Source organism: Hermetia illucens, chromosome 3 (genome assembly GCF_905115235.1).
Source record: "Hermetia illucens chromosome 3, iHerIll2.2.curated.20191125, whole genome shotgun sequence".
NCBI classification, from domain to species: Eukaryota; Metazoa; Arthropoda; class Insecta; order Diptera; family Stratiomyidae; genus Hermetia; species Hermetia illucens.
Genome location: NC_051851.1, coordinates 63,775,375 through 63,796,399, shown reverse-complemented (window position 1 = coordinate 63,796,399; position 21,025 = coordinate 63,775,375). Strand labels below are relative to the sequence as shown.

The 21,025-nt window shown below is 38.0% G+C and overlaps 1 protein-coding gene across 2 annotated transcripts; it reads left to right on the top strand.

Annotated features, from left to right (window-relative positions):
* Positions 1-36: 36 nt before the first annotated feature.
* LOC119651264 (AP-1 complex subunit sigma-2) lies at positions 37-21,025 on the top strand. Of its 2 annotated transcripts, none has more exons than XM_038054764.1 (5): positions 37-178; positions 256-434; positions 496-604; positions 10,539-10,676; positions 20,832-21,025. In XM_038054764.1, exons 1-5 carry the CDS (start codon positions 176-178, stop codon positions 20,874-20,876), a joined length of 474 nt encoding a protein of 157 aa, XP_037910692.1. In that variant the 5' UTR covers positions 37-175; the 3' UTR covers positions 20,877-21,025. The 2 variants fall into 2 exon arrangements, with proteins under 2 accessions (XP_037910692.1, XP_037910693.1); XM_038054765.1 differs by lacking the exon at positions 20,832-21,025 and adding an exon at positions 20,011-20,613.

Genomic DNA, 21,025 nt, shown 5'->3' with positions numbered 1-21,025 from the left:
AGTTTTTCAACACTTTAATTTAGTTCAAGCGCGTTCCCTATGGATATCTTCTGAAAATCAAAACAAGGAGGGGTTGTGATTGAATCTATTTTCAGAACGCGTCATCAAGCCGACATATTCATACTTGCTAGTTGACTGACGGTCTTCGGCTCATCTCTGGTCTGATTAATCGGACATGGTAAGTAAATATCCATTCAATAATAATTTTGAGGGAGTCATTCTAACGCTATTCGAAATCTTCACATATTTGCGCAGATGCTTTTTATGCTGCTTTTCAGTCGACAAGGAAAACTCCGGTTACAAAAATGGTACATGGCGTATCCGGACAAAGTCAAGAAGAAAATTACACGCGAACTGATCACAACAATATTGGCGAGGAAGCCGAAAATGTGTTCATTTCTGGAATGGAAAGATTGTAAAATTGTGTATAAAAGGTATAACCTCACTAGGCAACGTGTATTTGCTTGGATAGTTAACATTATCATTGCATTCCAGATATGCAAGTTTGTACTTTTGCTGTGCAATCGAGCAGAACGACAATGAGTTGTTGACTTTGGAAGTTATTCATCGATATGTGGAGCTTCTTGATAAATATTTTGGAAGTGTAAGTATAGATAGCGAATGCATAGAATGAACGTGAAAAAAATGTTTGGATTCAGCTGGATTTTGGATTTCGCTAAATTCGGTTAACTTTTTCAACGTCGGGAACGCTACATACGTTTATGTTTAGGCCAGTAACCCATTTATATGTAGGAAATCGCCATCAATCAATGCCAGTTCATTCCTCACGCAGGTTCTTGGCTGGTCTAATTCGCAAGAGGGCAATCAACGGTCGCTATTGAGGTGCGATGTTCTCATAGGGAACGGCTTTGTAGTTAGTGACAATGATAAAATGTTGGCTTCTTGTCAGGATATTGTCGATTTGCGTTTTACTATTCCCATTATGAAATGTAGGAAGATGGAACAATTCTTAAACTATTTATTAACAGGTACAAGGTAGGGAGTATCCGCAAAATCCACTATAAGCCACCCTCATTGCTTACTGCAAACCCTTTCTTTCTATGGCACCTGTTGCCGTGTAACTTTACACCCACATTACCATTAAGATCGCCCGAAATGGAAATGGAATCATCAGCAGGCACACTACAGGCTTTCGTATAGAGAATTACCAGAAGTGTTTTTCTCTGTATGAGGTCATCCTGTGTGGTGTGTATGCGGTGAGTGAAGTGAGTGAATCGTGCGATCAGCTGATATAGTGGTGAGCTTCATCAACCGATCATCAAATCGCCCGACTTCTTTAATGGCACCCCGGAAACCCTCAGAGATAGGGATGCCCACACTATATTGTGTGTGGGGGCTACCAAAATAGAGAAGTTTATAGCCACTCTCACTACGTTCGCGTTCTATGTCGCAGCTTTTGGCACCAAACTATCGACTTTCAAAGTGCTTTTTCCGATGGGTTTTTACGAGTTCCATCGGTTTTCTAGTGAAGGTACCAATATTTAGTATGAAAACTCGCATTTGTTTCGCTGGGACTGATTTCCATGAGTCAAGAATCCTTGCTCAGTTTTCAATAGGACCACGGCCCGTCCTGCCTCGGCGACAGAGGTGAATGCCATAATATTTCTCTGAGGCTTTGAATTCAACACGATAATTTTCATTTTTAAAAACATTGCGTGCATTGAATGCATTTTCTTTGATCGGCCTGTCAGGGGACCTGTCACCAAAAGAGATCTCTTCCCCTGATCTCATTATAGTAGAAAGTACGGGGTATCAAACCATCCCCCTGGATTCGGGATACAGGATTCGCAACGATTTCTCGAACATTTCTCATTTTATAACTGGCGAATAGGTTACATATAGTGGTCATGTTTCTGGCAATATGTTTTAGTTTCTTTCTGGATTTCCCAGAAGCTCATTCTTTTCTCAATAGCCGCGTTTCATTAAGCGCGCGACATTCGGTATGCCTTCAGCACCGTTTCATTTGGCGCCGACATCTCGGAAACACTGAAGACCCCGAAATAATACATTTGTTTTTTTTAGCCCGTTAAACTTTGGCTAACTAGCACCCTTTTAACTCAAACCAAAAATGAGTAGTTCAGACGAGGATGTATCACTTCTTGTTTTAGCACTTCAATGCAACAGAACAAAAAGACAATGTTGGGTGTATGATATAAACGGAAAAGAAGAATTTTTGGAGAATACAATCGGCTCAGTTATGAACTGCAATAACATGAAGATAGGATTTTTCTAGCATTTCTATTTGGCTTGAGAAATTTTAAAAAGAATTACATCGCCTATTACAACCTAGCACTGAAAAGTATACAATGATGGAGAAAACAAATAGAAACGAGGGTAAGATTAATAATCTGTTCAAGGCAAATCATGGAAAAATGCTTTATAAACAATTTAAATTTCAAAGATTTTACTATGGAAATTCAAAACAATACAAATATCACCTTCTTTTCTTTCGGACGCTGGTTATTACCTCAAGTCAGACTACCCCGATGATACCACACAAACATGAGTTGCTGAAAACCTGTAACTTTTGTGTAACAGCAATAATATACTGTTTCCATATAAGAAGACAGAGAAAACATTGGCGCGCGGGAACTTCGGAAAAAACGCTATCTAGATATGCGAACCCTGCTTTGCCCATTTCTGCAAATAGAAAGGATGCGGTGGCTAGTCAGACTTTATTTTTTGTAGGTTTTGATCTTTAGTTCGGCTTCTCAATATTCAGAGTCATGGACCCTGGCATGACTTATGAGAAATGTTATTGAGTTATGTTATTGTTATATGAGAGCACTTGGGCAAAGCTGATCTGGCCCATTGAAATGATCCATCCAAGACAGCATAAACGATGACTTTGGTAACGAGATGAAAATGTACACTGTACACTAGTGAATTCCACATTGGATTTCAAATTCTCTTCTTTAGCTTTTTTCCCGTTTGGGTTTCCGGAGTCGGGTCATCTTGATTGGATGCGCACCTCTTTTCGCTAGCAGGCTAGCGTATAAAACCAGTTTTAGCCGGCTTTAGCCATTAATCACCAAGTAAGATGTTGAGGTCAATTGTAACAAGGGAACTCTGGTCAATGCAAACTACCTAACAGTAGCATTGAAGATGTTTCTCTGGTAATGTTCTACTATGATTGCAACCCCATATGAATCGCGAATGTCCTCATTTCGAACGTCTTTTTTAGTCTCAATTGCCGCGAGACGGTATTTGCTCAATGTTTGTGGGTCTGCACTCGAAACTTTAGAGCCCAACTGCGGTACATTTTGGATTTAAACTTTCGTTGATGCGTCGATTGTAGCAGAACATACAGTGCCGGAAAAAAACGTGCTCAAATTTTTTAATAATTTTTTTCATTGAAGAACGAATGTGTGGCGCGGCAGGATCTGCAGCATTCGAAATTTATTTCGGATGTTGCGGATGCGGACGGGTAGATGGCGCTGAACTCAGAAACTCTCCACTCACTCGTTTTCAGAACGCACCAGGGGAGTGGAGAACCAGCGGTAAAAAAATGCCGTTGGTTGGGACAGTAAGGACCGCATGGAAATAAGTCGGTCTCTTCTGTTTCCAACCGCGGCGCTATACACTTCGGCTCGCTCGTGACTTAAATTCAAAATAAATAAATACTTAATACTCATCTTTGGAAGTTAAATATATTGAATTTCAAAACTCAAGTATAAATAAATTCACTAAAAAGTAATACTTAAGTGGTGACCCCGATAAAAAAAGAAAAGTGACAAATTGTCCGCCATCGCCGCCATTGGTGAAGTTCTATTAACGACAAAATTCGTCCGAGCAACACGGCAGAAATAGAACTTCCAAACACTGAGAAATCCATCAAAAGTATCAGTAGACCTTACGGCAAGCGATTTTCACACGTTCGCATCTACAGTTGAGTGTCGAGTGCCGTTGTAAACATCGCAAAAACGTGTCGCATCTCCACATCCCGAGTCGGAGCAGAGGCAAAAAAAAAAAAACGCGAGAAAACTTTCTCTACACAGTGTACTGCGCGACCCACGACGGACCCTCACCAGAAGTAGATTTTCACGCGACTTCCCGTACGCGCGCCCTCCTGCACAACACCTTTCACGCACCGGACCAGCCATCATTGCCACGACCTTCCGACAATCTTTGCAGGAAATACTATCCGCGCTTCAAAAGTGTTCCCAATGTGTGTGGGCGGATTAATGACGTAAAAATAATAAATCCGGAAAATCAGAATTGGGCAGAGTCCAGCCCGCGAGCAGGTTCAGAGCAATTTGGCGCTGCAGCGTTCGGAAAGGATAAGTAGAACAACCGCCCGGTTTCCTCGCAGTCAGTGGCCGCGTCATTGCCGTCGTCATTTTGGTGAGCACATTTTCCTTGAGAATTTAGGAGTAGTACATCGGGCAACCGTGAGCACGAACGGCAGAGTTTTCCCTACTCGATCTCATACAGGCGGAAAAAAAAAGCGAACGCAGTGGACATCGCAAGAAGAAGTAGATAGAAAAGAACGCGCCGCGCCCAATCCAATCAAAATTCGTTGCTCCGTGTTTTGAGAAACATTAAAACTTGAGATAAACGAACCACAAATGATGGAATTGAATGCAGACCAAGTGTGAATTAGGTGGAAAAAGAATTTGGCGACGAGTCGATAGTGGTTTGGTGTAGTTTGTCACGACAACGATCAACAACAGCAGCAAACGGACGTCCCCAGCACCGCCAACGCCGCAGCTACAGCCCGACGAATTTGAACCAGCGCCGCCGTCGAGGAGGACCCCAGCTCGGCTTGAAATTATTATATATATTATTATCTCATTATCTCATATTATCTCATCTCTGTAATCATTTTATATCCAAATTCAATTGTAGCATTAGTTGTGCACTATTCGCACTAATTGTTCATTAGATTAAAAGTAAAAAGTGATAATAAAATTAAATCCGCTGCAAGAGACGGCGTTGAGGTGTTTAGCATCGCGAGTTCTCCGTTTTCTTTGGTGTTTTTGGTCTGCGCTGGAGAGCGTCCGCTTCGGTTGTCGTTTTTCTCGTTTCGTGCGTGCATTTGTGGGTGCGGCCTGCCGTGTCGGTGTAAAGTTCACCGCGTTTCAGTATAAACTCACCGCGTTTGCATCTCAATCTCGTACTTCTCGGTAAGAAAAATGTCGTTTGACAATAAAGACGCGGCAGGCCCATCGGACCCACAAGTGACCGCCCTCGCCGTACGCGTTCCTCCGTTTTGGCGGCGGAACCCCGAGCTGTGGTTCGTGCATTTGGAAGCACAGTTCCAAATGTCCGGCATCACATCGGACGCGACCCGTTTCAACTACGCGGTGGTCGGCCTGGACGAAGAGTCCATACTTCTGGTGTCCGACGTAGTGAAGTCGGCATCGTACTCTCAGCTCTAGAGCGAGTTGATCAGGCGCCTGTCGGCAAGCGAGTCGGCAAAATTAGATCACTTGCTGGCGGGTTTAACGTTGGGTGATCGGACTCCCAGCCAATTGCTTCGTGAAATGAGGCAATTGGGTGGGAGCAAGATCGGCGACGACCTGATCAAGTCGCTCTGGCTGCGTCGGCTCCCGGAGGGCACCCAGGCGATCCTAGCCTGCGTCTCCGGTTCCTTGGTGGAACTAGCAGCAACGGCCGATCAGGTACAGGAGGTGTACGTTCGCCCAACCATAGCGGCCGTTCAACCACCGTCGGATGAGGTCAGCGACTTACGGCGCGAGATCGCGGCCTTAACTGCCAGCGTGTTTAACATTTAGATATAATTTTGTAGAATATTTTATGTGAAATAAGATAATGTTGAAGCATGGAGACGGCAAGCCTAAAAATCAGATTTATTGGGAGTCCCGCTCGCTTTTGCTTATTGGCAGTGCATAGGTTAGTTGTTTTTGTGAAATTACTTTCTCTGGTGTTTTTGTCAACAATTTCTCAGAGATGTTCAATGGGATTCAAGTCCGGGGTTTGTGCAGGTCATTGAATGGCGTTTACATCGTTGTTTGCCAGCCAACTCTCGGTTATTCGAGTTGAAAGTTTCAGATTATTGTGGTGTATAAAAATCCAATCGTTGCCAAATTTGTCGGTGGCATAGGCCCCGATTATAAATTACAGTCTTCGGCTGCAGTCACTATATCTACCAATTGTATCACGAGAAAAACAAGATCGTACCATCATAGATCTGCCTCCATGTTTCACCGTGCGTCTTAACCTTTTCCAAAAGGTAGTCTAACATGACAAACCCCTTCTGTTGAAAGGGGCATATATTTTAATCAGCTCAACTATAAGTGCTGCACCGCCGTGGTGCAGCCTTTGATACTCGATTAACGTGCTCACGAATTTTGCGTAATAATTTTTTTCTCATGTTTATAGCTTTCGAATGGGCCGAACAGCAATCGGTTTGGCATGCCTAGATATACAACAACATAATGCAACATAAATTAGACATAAAAAAACAAATTTCATTGTCAAACACAAAATATTTCCAGTCACGCCTGTCGTGACTCACAACTTCCACGAGTTGTCGGCCTAATCTGCGACATGGGGACGCCATTTTAACCGATTTTTTTTACACAATACGGACAAACAGATGGATCCTGGGTCTGAATTGATTTCCTCGGGTGTCCGCTTCTTCTTTCTTGCAACGGGGTTGGTGTTACGGAATCGAACTGCAAGATGTTAAATTCTCTAACAACTACTCTCTAAATAGGGTTTTTTGTACCACTTTAGCTATAAAGGGTTTCAGCTCCTCGGGCAATTGTTTTCTTTCAACATATTAGATCAACAATGAACTAAGAAAATTACTTTGAGCATGTTTTTTTCGCGATAAATCAACCATAAATTGGAAAAATTACTTTGAATAAAAGTTTTTTTCCGCCAAAAAAAATTGATGAAAATGGCTAATTTATGACACCTTTTTTACGCATCTAATTGTATACAAGATATGCAACAAAATCATATATAACATAGATAGATAGATTAAAAATACATTCGTTTTTGAACGGAAAATTTCTTTAGAAACTTTGATTACCATTTTTTCTGGCACTTTAATGATATACCTGCCACAGCCCAAACTTTTCAGATCGCGGTGTTAGTATTTAATCAAGCATACGCTCCTCTAGCACTACGTGTTGACGCAATGCGTACCAGATGAGTTTGTGTGGCACACGGTTAAGAATCTCTAGATCCAGGAATGACGAGTAACTGCACATCGGGTATTTTGTTATACGTCTATATTTCTTGATGATTTCGGTAATTTGATTGATGTCGCGAATGCTATGGGAAAACAATTCATCTGACTCTAATTTGAGCATTCCATGTTGAAACGATTGTTTCCTGATTGTGTTCTTCCCTTAATAACGTGATTGAAGAACTGGCTGAGCCAGAGTGTTCGGGCCCAGCTATCCGCTTTTTAGAACTAAATTATGTATGCAGTTCTGTTACTTTATCCGGTTTCTGAGGCGCTGACAAGTGGAATTGCTTAGGAATGTCCTTTATGTCGAAAGCTTTCTTGAAGTCGATGAAGAACAGTTCCATACATTGCTTCACATTATTTTGAAGGGTTGTTATGTCAATTTCACAGAAGGATAACTCCATTTGTTGCACTTATGACGGTAGCCCTTTTCGGGAGCTTAATGATTATTCTCTTTTTCCATTCTCTAGTAAAGATCTCATATTTCCAGAGACTACATGGTTGCAAAGAACAGTTTTGCGGTGAGACAGTAACAGTTGACTTTACCTCGCTTGGATGCATTAATGCTCAATATCGCTTGTTTGAAGTAGCTTGCCGATAGCTTGCCATTTATCAACGAATTGTGGGGCTTCGGAAGTTATTCGATTTAGAATCGTGGTGAACTTAGGATCATCTGCAAGCTCTTTGGTGTGTGTTATTAGCGGTAGTTTCTACTTTCCTGGGAATAGTGGAATTCCTTTTGTCATGCTATGCTCCACTTATCTACCAACTCAGCTTTTAGCGCGTTACGTTTATCGATCCACCTTCACGTTTTCACAGTCAGCCAGTTCTTTTGGGCCGTGGCCGACAACTTGACCTGTAAAGGCACTTTTGAAGGTGGCCCAGCGCTTACTAATATTTCTCTGGTTCAGATTTTGTGTCTTTTGAGATACATGAAAGCTTTCTCGAATTGGTGGACCTCGGCGCCAAACCGGGATGTCTGGAATTCCTTATTAAGGCAGGCCTAGACCGGATACCGGTTGTTGCGCCGTTGATGATGATGATGATGAATGCTTTCCCAATACTCGATGTGAAAAGGGCGAAGATGCCTCGTATTGAATTTGGGGGCGATAACGATGTGTTTAATTCAATTTGGTTGGCTAGCGCCTTTCTTGGTCTGCTTCATCGAATGTGAATTTTCTAATCACTTTACTTGGTTTGAAAAAGCGGCTTTTTGATGGTCGTTTGTTCTGGGTTATTTTAGTAATTATCTTCTGGGACTAAGGAGGAGCAATGAATATGCAGAACTGTAACTCCGAAGTAATGACAATGTTTGCTATTATTATATTTTTTAGGAAAAGGGCCTGAATCATGAAAAACGGTGCAAAAAATATTTGTCATTGAATCATTGGTCCCTTTCCTCTAAACTACGGGGTGGCGCAAGTTTCTAGGTCTTTTGTTTTTTGTATAAAACTTAGGTGAAAGGGATATGTGCCCTACTTAATATAAAAATAATAAGAAGGGGGTTTTCTTCTGTTTTTATGTAGCCTAAAATTTGCTATATGAAACTTTAGGTCAAATTTGGTAAAAATTGCGTCCTACCCATTCGTTCAACGACTGATACCTACAGTTGTATCCACGAGTTCTTCGTAAACGCTCGACCACGGGCGTTATCATCAGGCAAGCTCGAGTTTAGGAGCTTCCGGCGGAATTTCTGGCGATCGCAAAGGTTTTTTGCTAGAAGTAAAGGCACGTATGTACGTCTTTTAAACCTCTTTGGTTGATCGAAGGCACCATATAGTTTGCATCGGCACTTTTTTACCGAGCGCATTCAACCGTTTCCCCATAGTTCGCGTGCCTATTCTTGGCTTATTGTCAACGTCCGGATCTTTTCGGTTCTATAATACCTAAAGTGACCATGGTCAATCACATCTTTTGCTGTCTTCAGCATTTGCTCCTTCTGAGAAAATTCACTTTTTCATGGTTTACTGGGGGTATTTTAAAGATTGGTGTAAACAAGCCAACGCGTCCTTGCAATTTGCATTCGTTTTTGGATTTGGATGTTCACTATTAATGTCGTCGTCGTTGACACATTCAAGATTTGCAGACTTAACGTTGTTTTATAATGCTTACCTGAATGGACAATGTTAATGTCAAATGACGGTATCTACTTTTTAGAGATCCATACAAATCATCTTCAAATTTTCTCGCCTGTTCTTTGGGATTTTTATATATATTCCCACCTATGTAAGATGTCAATGTTTCCATAATTAGAATTCTGGTGTTCGCTGCTCAATCAAACATTCGCACCTTCTTACGAATGGAACGCATAGCTATCATGGATTTGTTTCACTTCATCGCCTAACACAAAAAGAAATAACCTGCTTTGATTGAATTTATGGCTCCTCCTTCCAAACGATTTTCGTTACAATATTCCGTCAGCTTGGCTATGGAAGCAGAAGGTCAGGGTTCATATCTCACTGGTGGCAGAGGGATTTTTATTGTGATTGTATGTCGGATTCCAGTCGAATCAGCTGCTACAGTGTATCGTTACAGCAAATGAAGTACTTTAACATGCCCAGTTCCAATTGGATTGTCGCGTCAATTACCTTATACGAGATGACAAACCGAGAAATATTTATCAGTATTTTATTATTTTTCATCTCCACTCCAACTGAGGGCTTTAACACCATATATCTATTCTTACGCTGAGGATAATTTATTTTTCACTCTACTTTATGTCCGGTCTATTATTTGAGGATTTGCGAACAATATTTTCCGAAGATGAATGGTCCAATAATATGCTGTTGTGTTAATTAGGCGATTGTTCAATGATGGTTCGATTTCATGATATGTCATATGAGAGCAATGTTAAAAATAATGCCTGGAGGTATTAGGATTTGATTTAATTACTGTTTGAGCAATGCTAATTATAGGTAATAATAGATTGACCTGCACCGATCATCCACTTGAAGGTGAAGCGGACCAGTTGGGGAGAAACCTTCGGTTTCTTCTAGGGCTGCAAGTCGTCTGTCCTTAATAACCACTTCGGTCACGCTGTTATCAAGACAAAGGTGCGGCATCGTTTGATGAGTTGCCTGAGTTGGGCGAAATCGCAAGTCGTATGATTTTTAAGGCTTTCTGAGACGAAGAAGCATCGGATGAAAATGCGATCCGTTGTCCAGCTTTCCATCTCCTTTCGGATGCAGTGTTGTTACATGTAAGGTTCAAATCGGCTATAAAGATATTTCCGTCTATCGGCAATGGGAACAGTCATTTTCAAACACTTAATAATAGTCGATTTTAGGCAACCTATAAAAAATTAAATTGTAGTCCTGCTATTTCTAAACCACTTTTTACGTTCTCATTTCAGGTATGCGAGCTAGACATCATTTTCAATTTCGAGAAAGCTTATTTTATACTCGATGAACTTCTCATCGGAGGTGAAATGCAAGAAACCTCTAAAAAGAATGTATTAAAGGCGATTGCATCGCAGGATCTTCTGCAAGAGGTCAGTACTCCAGATGATACATATGATTTGTAAAAAAACATGTTTACCGGCTTATTTGGTTTTGATTGAATTGAAAGCATTTTCGAGAATTTTGGACATCATTTTTTTGTGAGAATTGAATACGCTTTAATTTCTGTTGCATCAATTCTTAGTTCATTATTGAACAACAGCATGCCATTCGTATGTTATAATTTCTATAATTCGTAACTATTTAGAGACTTGAAAAACAGCAAATATTTATATGATGGAATTTATTTATTGTGTATCTTGAATGGTTGTGAAATATCCATTTTTAAAATTTTCAAATATTTTATTCGTTACCCGTTTTATATATGAATAATTATAACTTTGCTTGCCATTCTAAATATTTACTAATAGACCTTGATATCTTTAACTATTGGTTAGCATAGCATTTTAGGTGATATGAATAATCAATCCTTAATCAGAAAGATCCGCATGCCCAACAATTAGAAAATTTACCAAACAATAATGATAAATCACACCGAACAGTATGCATCAATGACTGGGTTAAATTTTTTGCTATGAAATTGAGTATGAATAGAATGAAATTTACATTATTTTGGTGTCCGATACCAATACGGATTAAATTCCGTACTCCATCCGATAAATTTTGAGAAAAAATTATGAGAAATCAAAAAAGTTTATTTATCTATTTGGGGTCAAATGAGGTTTCGAAAAGCTTCTTTAATAGGTAATATATTTCTTGAGGCGAGGAAATATCTGAATCAAAGTATTTCCCGCATCATACGCAGAGTACGTTTTAACTTCTGACAAAATTGCATTTCCTTGGTATTGCACCTTTTTTTCCCGGATTCACTTGGAGTATCTTTGGATTAGGCTTTGCCGTGGATCCAATTTCTACTATCAAAGTTTGATATAAGAATCTCCTTTACTTTTTACTCTTTAAACAGTAAACCACACGAAATTTAATGCCTTTTTGACTTTTTGTCCACTTCTACCACATTCAATTACTGTACCTTCAAATGGAAATAAATGCTGAAAAGTACCCTGTAGGGTAATATTCTAATCTCATTTTACTCATAATTTAATTTTTTGACGTCCCCAGCATATTCAACATTAAATCTTTAATTCCAAATTAGCCGAACCGTTACAAGCTTCCCATGAACAATGCACATTCTAAACGTCTGATTTTTTTCCTTTTTCGGCACAAGCGGCTTAAAAATTATGTTTGCACGTGCACCAAATCACTTTATACGTATTTTTAGCACTTTTATATACAACCTTATAGCTTATTGCACATCCGAAACAAAAATTTAAGAGCACGTGCTTTCAGCAAAATGATTGCAAAATATTTCCAAATGTTTATGCTGAAAATTATTCTTTCAAATCTTCATCTTTACTTAATAACAGTATGATTTGGTTTAGACACGGATGGTTTTATACCGAAGTGAAATTTAATTGAAATTTCTTAGAAATCTCAGAAACCAGTACTTCCTGGAGTTTTGCTTCCATAGAAATGTTTATGAGTAATCCTTTTTATTACGTTCGAAGTCAATCTCAAGTTCTAATTCACTCACACTCGATTTTCCACAATGAATTGCTTCATAGGAAATTTCTCCATATGGAATCATAATAATTATTATTTAGAAAATATAACGAGAGAAAAAAATAAAAAATATGCAATGGCTCTGGATTTGGAAAAGATCATCTAAATGTTATTATTATCTTTTTTTTGTTTACTTAGTCTTTACATTTTAAAAATTTTCTAACGAGGACTAGACAGGCGGATTGTCTTTTGCATGTATATTTGTTGCATGCTTCCTTGTTTATGATACGTAATTTTGATGTCCTTTATGCCATATATACATAAAACAAGTAATATTTATTGATTTCTCATGCGTCCTTCTGAGGCAGGATTTCAATGAATACTTGAATTAATTGAAAGACAGCAAACACAGTACACAAAATGAGTCCTCAACTTTTATTCACAAAAATACATTAATGGTTTTCGTTATACATATGTGAGAAACCGACATTTTTGATTCTAATTTCTCGACTTTTTACGGGTAGTTATCTCTCTCTGTAATCATTGTTTGGTGAATTTGTTATTGATTTTAGTTCTAGATGGAAACATTTGAAATAAATAGGATATGACAATAACAAGAAGATATGCTACGTAACTTAGAATTAACCAATAATTTGAACCATTGTAATTCTTTGTTAAAATATACTAATTCAGCGTATGAGGCAGATCTATGGATATGTCACCTAAGGGATTGCGCATATTATCCAATTACATATTTAAACTACTGACAAATTGATTGCATAATTTATTGAAATGCCTAACAGCCACTTATTTATAAAGACTAAAATAAAATTGCCAATCGTGTTTTATTTCTTAATTTTTAATTTGGATCTCTTGCACGTTTCTACGTGATATGTAAGAAATTGTATTACAGTTTTTAGCTGTACAATTCAAGCAGATGTTTTGACGATTGGTATTCTGGTAATGTTGTGTTAACAAATGTAGGTAATATTCGTCGCATGCTTGAGTTTCCTTGTCGCGAAACAGTTTGGGTTTTGACTGAAAATTATAAAGACAACTTCGTCAGTTTGCATACAGTAGGTTCATACTGTTTTCAGTAGTAAACATTTATATTTTAGGACAAGCCGGATTATTGGTTGCAAAATTGTCATCATAGTAACTCAGTGCGCAGAGTTGGCTTTATTAGAATATCATATGAACGCCAGGCTGAATTCTGAGTGGTTTTTGATCACTTTATGAAACCGTTTAACATAATTCTACATTTCTGTCTATAAACGCAGAAGCAAGGAATGTACTTTGGGGTATCTGTTTTTATTTTAACTCGTTTCTATTGTATTTACATAAGACTACTTTACAAATTTTGGAAGTAGTTGCTAATCTACTTTGCGCCAAACTGTAACTGCACATTGCATTTGCGTCATAAATATGCATCAGAAGCCATATTTTTACCTAACTGGAATTGAAGGAATCCTAAGGGGAAAAGTACTTCTTGCAATTTTATGCAGCTTCAAAACAAGTTGAAATCCAATGGAATAATATCTGTTGAAAAAACTATTATAGATAAGGATAATATTCTATGGTTGGTTCCTCTAGACCTTTCTCCAGGAATACTCGGTAATCGGGTATTTACTTTTAAATTTGTCGAAGTCTATTGTCGACAACAATTTCTAGTAGTAATTCTACATTGTTTTAAAAATATAAAATATTATTATTATTATTATTTCGTTTCCATGTCGAAGCACTTAATTCATTTGGTCCTATCCAATGTTTAAGTTTTTTTTTATCGATGGCCAGTTTTATTTTTTATCATGTCTGTGAATAGTTTTGGTAGTCTACTGTTTTCCAGTGCTGTCATCGTCGCCAAGGTTCTACAATTCTTCCCGAACCTTTCTCCGTCTACTCTCCTTTCGAATATTGTTTTGAGGTCCAAATTTCCTTCATACGTTGTACACGGCCAGCTCACTGAAACTTTCCAACTTTATGCGTCTAAATACCAAAAATTGGTCGAATATTCATCCGTCTCCTGGTTGTACTTGTTTTGTTATTAGTTCGTTCCCATTCCGTTCTAAGAAGTTTGGGTCCCGTTTTGTTTCTATTATTCTCATGAGGACTTTCATTATTGGTTTATATAGTTTTAACTTTATGTTCATGTTATGTTTATGGATTTTGAAATCAGCAGGACCGGGTAGAAATTCTTATTCGCAAACGAGATCCGTAGTTTGATTCCCTCTATTGTTCTCCAGATTGTATTCCATCTTTGATGCATATGCTCAATCTAATTGACATAATTTTTAGAGTTTTATGAAGAAACCTTATTAATATCCGTTCCTTGACTGTCCGTCTGTTTGTTTCTTTTTGACCGGAGAAAATCCATCGTGGATACGCATCTGTAATCGAAGATGCGCATGTCAAACGCCCACACTCTCCCCGCGAAATCACCGTTCGGGTATTGCTTCGCTTGGCTGATCAGTCGTTATCTAGTGACCCTAAATGAATTAGCTGCTACGTGTTCGCGATGTTAATTGCAGTAGTTTTCTCTCTGTACCTCCGTTTCGCTTCTGTTTCTTTCTCGCTTGGGTGTTTTGCCGTTGGAACTAACGCCCTGTATTCGATTCCACCATGTATCTTACCAGATTTTCACCATTAAACGGGTCGTTAGCACAGACTAGAGGTGTCTGCTTGAGTTTTCAAATCTGAGGCATATGTGGAAACATATTCCACATATTCGGCTGTATCTTCGGATTAAGGACTATCTGGTGATTCATACAAGCCGAACCTATGTAGATATTTCCTGTACTCACATTGTTCGCTTACGAACTGGGTCAAATCATAACGTGTTCCATGCCGTTTTTTTCACTCACTTTGTTTACCTAGGCCGCGTCCTACTTCTCATATAAGCTTGCGTCGTCGGCTAAGATATGCATTGGGATCATGTCCCCAATTATGTATGTTATCTCACACGATGTTGTATGGTAGACGCAGCATGCACGGAGAGCGTTTAGCCGATATGCAGCTTGAAGCTGTCGGCATTTTTCTGAAATGTTTATCCACACTGGTGGCGTGTGTAAAAGAACAGACATGACGACTCGCAATAGAAGTAATCAACGGCTTTTAATGTGGTTCGAAGCACAGCTTGGCATTGGAAGTTACTCCCAGGCATGTGTACTAATATAAAAGCACTAACCCAGTTTTGTGTTCGACAAGTTTCAGCCCGAAGATTTCAAGCCAAGATTTGATCGTCCAGATAGTCTCCCTTCGTCTGAATTATGGAGTAGCTTTTGCTGTTGGAAGTTGTCGAAAATTATAATTAGTATATAGTTGAGCATTTATGCCGCGATGAGCGCGTTGATGATACGGTTTCATCGGCAGAATTGAACGCGTTATTGATGTTATTGCGCAGTATTTCCCTTCATCAAAGGCTTTAATAATCATTTTAGTAGCATCAATCGCTGATCGAGCCTCGAAGAAGCCAAACTGTCTATTTGATAACTCACCGGCGCTATCAATTATTAAATATAACCGGTTAAAGATTATCCTATCGAGATATTGTATTCAGAAGGCAGATAGCTCTATATGATGTTGGTTCATCAACAGCTTACTCAGCTTCAGGATCAGAACAAGCTTTTGTGATCAGTCTATAGGGAATGATCCTTCTCTTAGGCAGTCTCTGAACATCTGTGTGATCATGTTTGGTGCCGTTCTAATTGTCAGTGTCAGCGCTTTGTTAGGAATTCTATCAATGTCGTCCACTACTTCGTCTTCGGTTACTGGAGGAATACCTTCGGTACATGTTAATATCGTTGGGAAGGCCATTCCAAATATGTGTTTCTTCCGCGTTGACTTCGTCTTTTGGACTGTAGTACGGCATTTCGCTATTTCAGTGTTCTACCAGTGGTTGTCTTCAGCCATTCCAGTAAAACTGGTATTCCTCCGCAAGAGAAATACTAGATCCCCGTCGAGTGATTTTGATGACCAACCTGTTCCTGTTCTCTTTAGGTTAGGATTTACTGCTCTGGGTCACTTATCAATCGTGATATATATCGCCTGGTGATCACTACGCGTATACTCTTCACTGACATGCCAGTGTATACGGTTGACCATCGATCCACTTACGAAAGTAAGATTCAGGACGAAGCCTAGTTCTCCACGCCTAAACGTGTTAATATTGCGAGTGATGTTTGAGCAAGAGAAAATGTTGAGTTAGATCCTTCCCATTTCATTTGTTTCTCTTCTTCTCTACTCCACTGCCTCTACATTGAAGTCGCCGGCAATAATCTTGGAATTATGCACCTTTTCGTCTCTCGCTAGTCTGTCTAGTATGTTGCAATATTTCGGTGTTGACATACTTAATGCGTCATGATAGTTGTAAATAGAGTGGTCATCAATCTCAGCCCTCACGAAGTTGCAAAACTCAATTTCTACCGACCCACACCCCAGTCTTTTCATTTTCGACCGTTTCCAAAACACTTTGATAGATTCTTATTTGTACACAGACAATAGCAACATGGATTTCTTTTTCAGCAAGTCCTCAACACCTTGGCAGTTGTTTATTTAAGGTAAAGTGATCCTGTTGGCTGGACGGCTGGTATTTTTCGTATTATGGTTGTAATCGCGATGCTTGACTTTTCTATATAGAAAAAGTGAGGGTTTTAGCACAGTTCTTCTCTTAATAATTTTTTCCTTGACATCTTCAACACAGCTTCGATCGATCAGCGATATTAGTGCAATCTTTCGTAATGTGTCTTACCCGAAACATTTAAATAATTTCTCGAGGTTTATTTACTTGCGTAGCTCATCCGATGCTAACTTCACCCGCAGACATGTAGATCTTTCTTAGTTGATGTCGCGCATATAGTTTAGGTTGCTGTACGCTCTGCTTTGGTTTTTTAGATACGTTTCCTGCACGTCCTCCAGTTTCAATTGGTCCCTGAGCGCTGTTCTTGTTTTCTCCCTAGCGGTGATCTCGTGAAGATCTCTGCGCCGAGTGAAGCCTGAATATCTGTCTGCCAGACGCACTTTTCTCAGAATTGGTTATACTCATTAACTTGAAATTTAATTGGAAGGTTGGAACTTATGCAGAGCCTCAATTAAATTAAATTCATTCTTGAATTATAAAACTCTGTAATAATGTAAGCTATAAAATGGAGCACGGTATTGTCGTAAATCCTAATACTGTTCACAAAGTTTCTTCTTATAAAGAAAATCCACAACACCGCCCGTACTTCAAGCGCCGAGATTCTGATTTTCGGCTTGTTTTTTTGTTGGTGTCATAATTTTCGTTGCATTTTCATTATTAAATTTGCTTGCTGTTTGCACAAGTGTTATGCAAATCTCCCTTCCAATCACATTTCGCAGAGTTATTGATTTCACTATGGAAATTTGATTAATTTGATAATAAACGGAATTCTGCTTTAGAAAACTTAAATTAGGTGCTTATTCGATTCATAAAAGAGACTGTTTTCTTCCGTATTTCAACTATGTCCACATTGGATGCATTTCGATGATTTCCAATGAGTGCGCTTAAAAAAAAACTTTTTCGCCGGCTGGTTAGAACAATTGGAATAGTGATTCCATTCCAATGAATTTAATTTCTTATAGACTCAATTTTTTTTATATAAAAATAATGATATTCAGATCCCTATTTAAAGACCTACCCTAGGCGAACATTATTTCATCAGTTTGGCGTCAATCAGAATGTCAAAATTATAGCAAATTGATCATTTATGATAATGACTGATGGATTGATTAATATGATTTTTTCAAAATAAAATCGGTTAGTCCTGCTGAACTGATGATAAGCTAAGTGTACTGTAGTTGTCATAATGTTGTTAGCGGAAACATAACCTCCGATTCGTTTGGATGTTAAAATTTATGCGATGAAAACCCTTTTTTGCCATCATTTTTATACTAATACATCAGGTTCCGGTCAGTCAATTTTTGATGCATTGACTTATGACAGACTGATGAAATACTGACCATGTAGGGTAGGTCTTACTTATGTTTTCAGATTCTGTCAAGTGATTTCTAAAAAATCATTGATTGCCGTCCATTCACGCTGTGTTAGTTTCGTTTGTATTTGTTTTCTTCATGCTATAAATTAATTGGGATGTGAATCTTGTGTACTGGCGTTTCTACAAATTCAGGATTCATCTTTCTAAATGGTCATTATGATATCTGGAAGCGATTAAAAGATTGGGAATAGATATTTATTCGAGCATCTTATTTTATTGCACAGAGACGTCGGTCCACTTTCGCTTATATCGGAAGTTCTGCGAATCAGCCATAATTTTTTCGCAGTTTCAATAAAGCCATACATATGTTGAGACCAGCGTCTTCCGTCTTTCACTAGATGAAGACTGGTGTTCATAAAAATTTTCGTGTTTTGGACAAGACATTATCGCTGGACTTTGTGTAGTTAGTTAACATTTTTTCTTCAATCCATACAAATAAAAGGAAACGGATTTTCATTGCGTTGTTATTGACACGAGTATTTGTGCGTTTCCGAACAGTCGTTTTTTTCACTTCACTTCACTTCATTCACACATGTAGAAAACAAGCGTCTAGATGAAATAGAAGGGATTTCTTTCTATATCTCTAACATCTAATTGTATACTACTTCCTTCATTCTCGTCAGTAAAAACTCTAAGTACAATCTGCAACATAATTCTCTCCTACTTTATTTGCGGTTACCCTGCTTATAAAATCGTAAAGACAATATTTTTCTTAGTCACCTGCCTACAGTTCTAAATTCCCTCCTATGTCATTTGATATATATATTTCCGTTTGCGTAGGCGTGGATAATGATGCCCACTCACGCAGCTAGGTGCTCCTTTGGAATTCTTTAAACTTTAACCTAACTAACTGTGGACTTATGGTTAACTAACTGCACAGATGCAACCATTTATTCCGTTCGTTATTGTTTTTATTCCTGCGGCAGCCAATCGATAAAATAATAATATATTTATCGGTTTAAGGTTATATATTTGAACTCGTGCCTATCGGAAAATTCCACTCTTCCTCAGCTGCTCTTCGTCTTACAGCCTCCATACCGTCAACCACCCAGCTCTATTGTTAACGAGATTCTATTGCTAGTCATAATTAAAATAATTACAAAAGGCGCATTTTCTTATTAATTTGTTGGCCACTTTCAAACTATCACGTTTCGGCTGTGGTAGCTGTCGTTTCTAAAGTTGTTGCGGCATAGCATTGCAAAAATTAAATTAGCTCGAATCAGCCTTAACTCGATGATGAGGCATTTAACCATAAAAAGTGCCGGATTGAACAAAAATAGAGATTATCGTCTCTAATCTCCGAAAATTTTACCGTGCTAAGATTATTAACAGGTATCGTGGAATATTGGGAGTCCAATTGCTCGAAACTTCGTTGAATGGAAAGGTAACGTTTGAAGATCATTTGTATACGTTTGTACTCATATATTGAGCCTTGGGGAAAACACTAAACAATTTATTTCTTTAAATGACATGTTGAAAACTTTAAAACAAATTCCAGGAATGGTGTTCTGATAATAGTACATGCGAAGTTTATGGTTTCTACGGTATCGGTCGTGCTTGTTACTGTTCCTATGTTCGTATGCATTAAGTTCAATCGCGAATATGTGTTTAAATACATTTTGTTCATATAACACTCACCCCATCAGTGTTCACTCCTTATGTTTAGGTCGTGCCCATGTATTTTATCATACATTGTGTTGAATTGTGTAGTAATGTTTACAAAATCATTATCAATTTGCTAATATTGAATTTAGAAAACTATGTTAACGAAATTCTCGTCCGTTTTCTCATATAGGATGAAGCTGTTGAAGGGGCTTTAAGAGATATTGGACTCCTGTAGTCTTATTGATTACATTTTACTATTGTTTTGTAACTAATTTTGTTTTCCTTTTAATTTCGTTGCTGTTGTAGTTTTTCATAGAGTAACCTACTTACTCATGTATAAGTTTATTGTAACTATCTAATATTTGCTTCAATAGGTTTGTTGTTTAACTCTTTGTTTAATTGTATTCTGTATTATTTTCCATGTTTTGAATGTTGTAACTAGAGGTGATATAATGCGATTGCTTTGTTAGTTATTTGTACGTATTTCATTGAATTTTGAATACCGTGATAAGTCCCAAAGTTTAATGATTGGAAAAGTAAGAAGCAAGATAAAAACTGTGATTTACGGAGTCAGGTGAATTCAGTTTTACTAAATTGTTTCAAATATCATTCCTGGTTAAAACTTTTGAATTTCTAACGTCATTGCTTTTAGAATCCGCGTTTTGCTAAAGTTAGAAGGAAATATAAAATTTAGGAACGACCAATTTAGCAAATCAAATAGGAAGCAATAAGTTTTTTGGCTTTATAAATAGTTATGTCATTGAGAAAACAATAAAAAAATATTATAATGTCATTTAGATTGTATCAAAGCAATGAATTACATATTCTACATATATGTTTGAACGTTCACTTGAAAACTTCACATACATGAATTTATTCACATTTCAAATAAAATTTTTTCACATAATTGATTTGTTCTCAAGCACAAAATTCAATAAAATTTCATAGAAAATGTAGAAATTGAAATCACTAGCAGATTAAAATTAAGTCAATTCCATAATTTATTTACAGGATGAAACTCCTCAGGGTTTTTTCGAGGATCATGGTCTTGGTTAAACTATCAGGATATGTTTAAGGATTTATGTTACTGCAATTAAACAAAAAAAAAAAAATGCAAAATCTTACACATATATTTATTGCTATCGCACAATATTCCATCAAATCTTTAATTATAGAGACACTATGTGCAAGATACATATCATAAA

Excerpts from the sequence above, each read along its gene's own strand:
- LOC119651264 (XM_038054764.1), top strand. Across the intron at positions 435-495 it reads TGTAAAATTGTGTATAAAAG|ATATGCAAGTTTGTACTTTT; the intron begins GTATAACCTCAC and ends ATTGCATTCCAG. Across the intron at positions 10,677-20,831 it reads CGCAGGATCTTCTGCAAGAG|GATGAAACTCCTCAGGGTTT; the intron begins GTCAGTACTCCA and ends ATTTATTTACAG.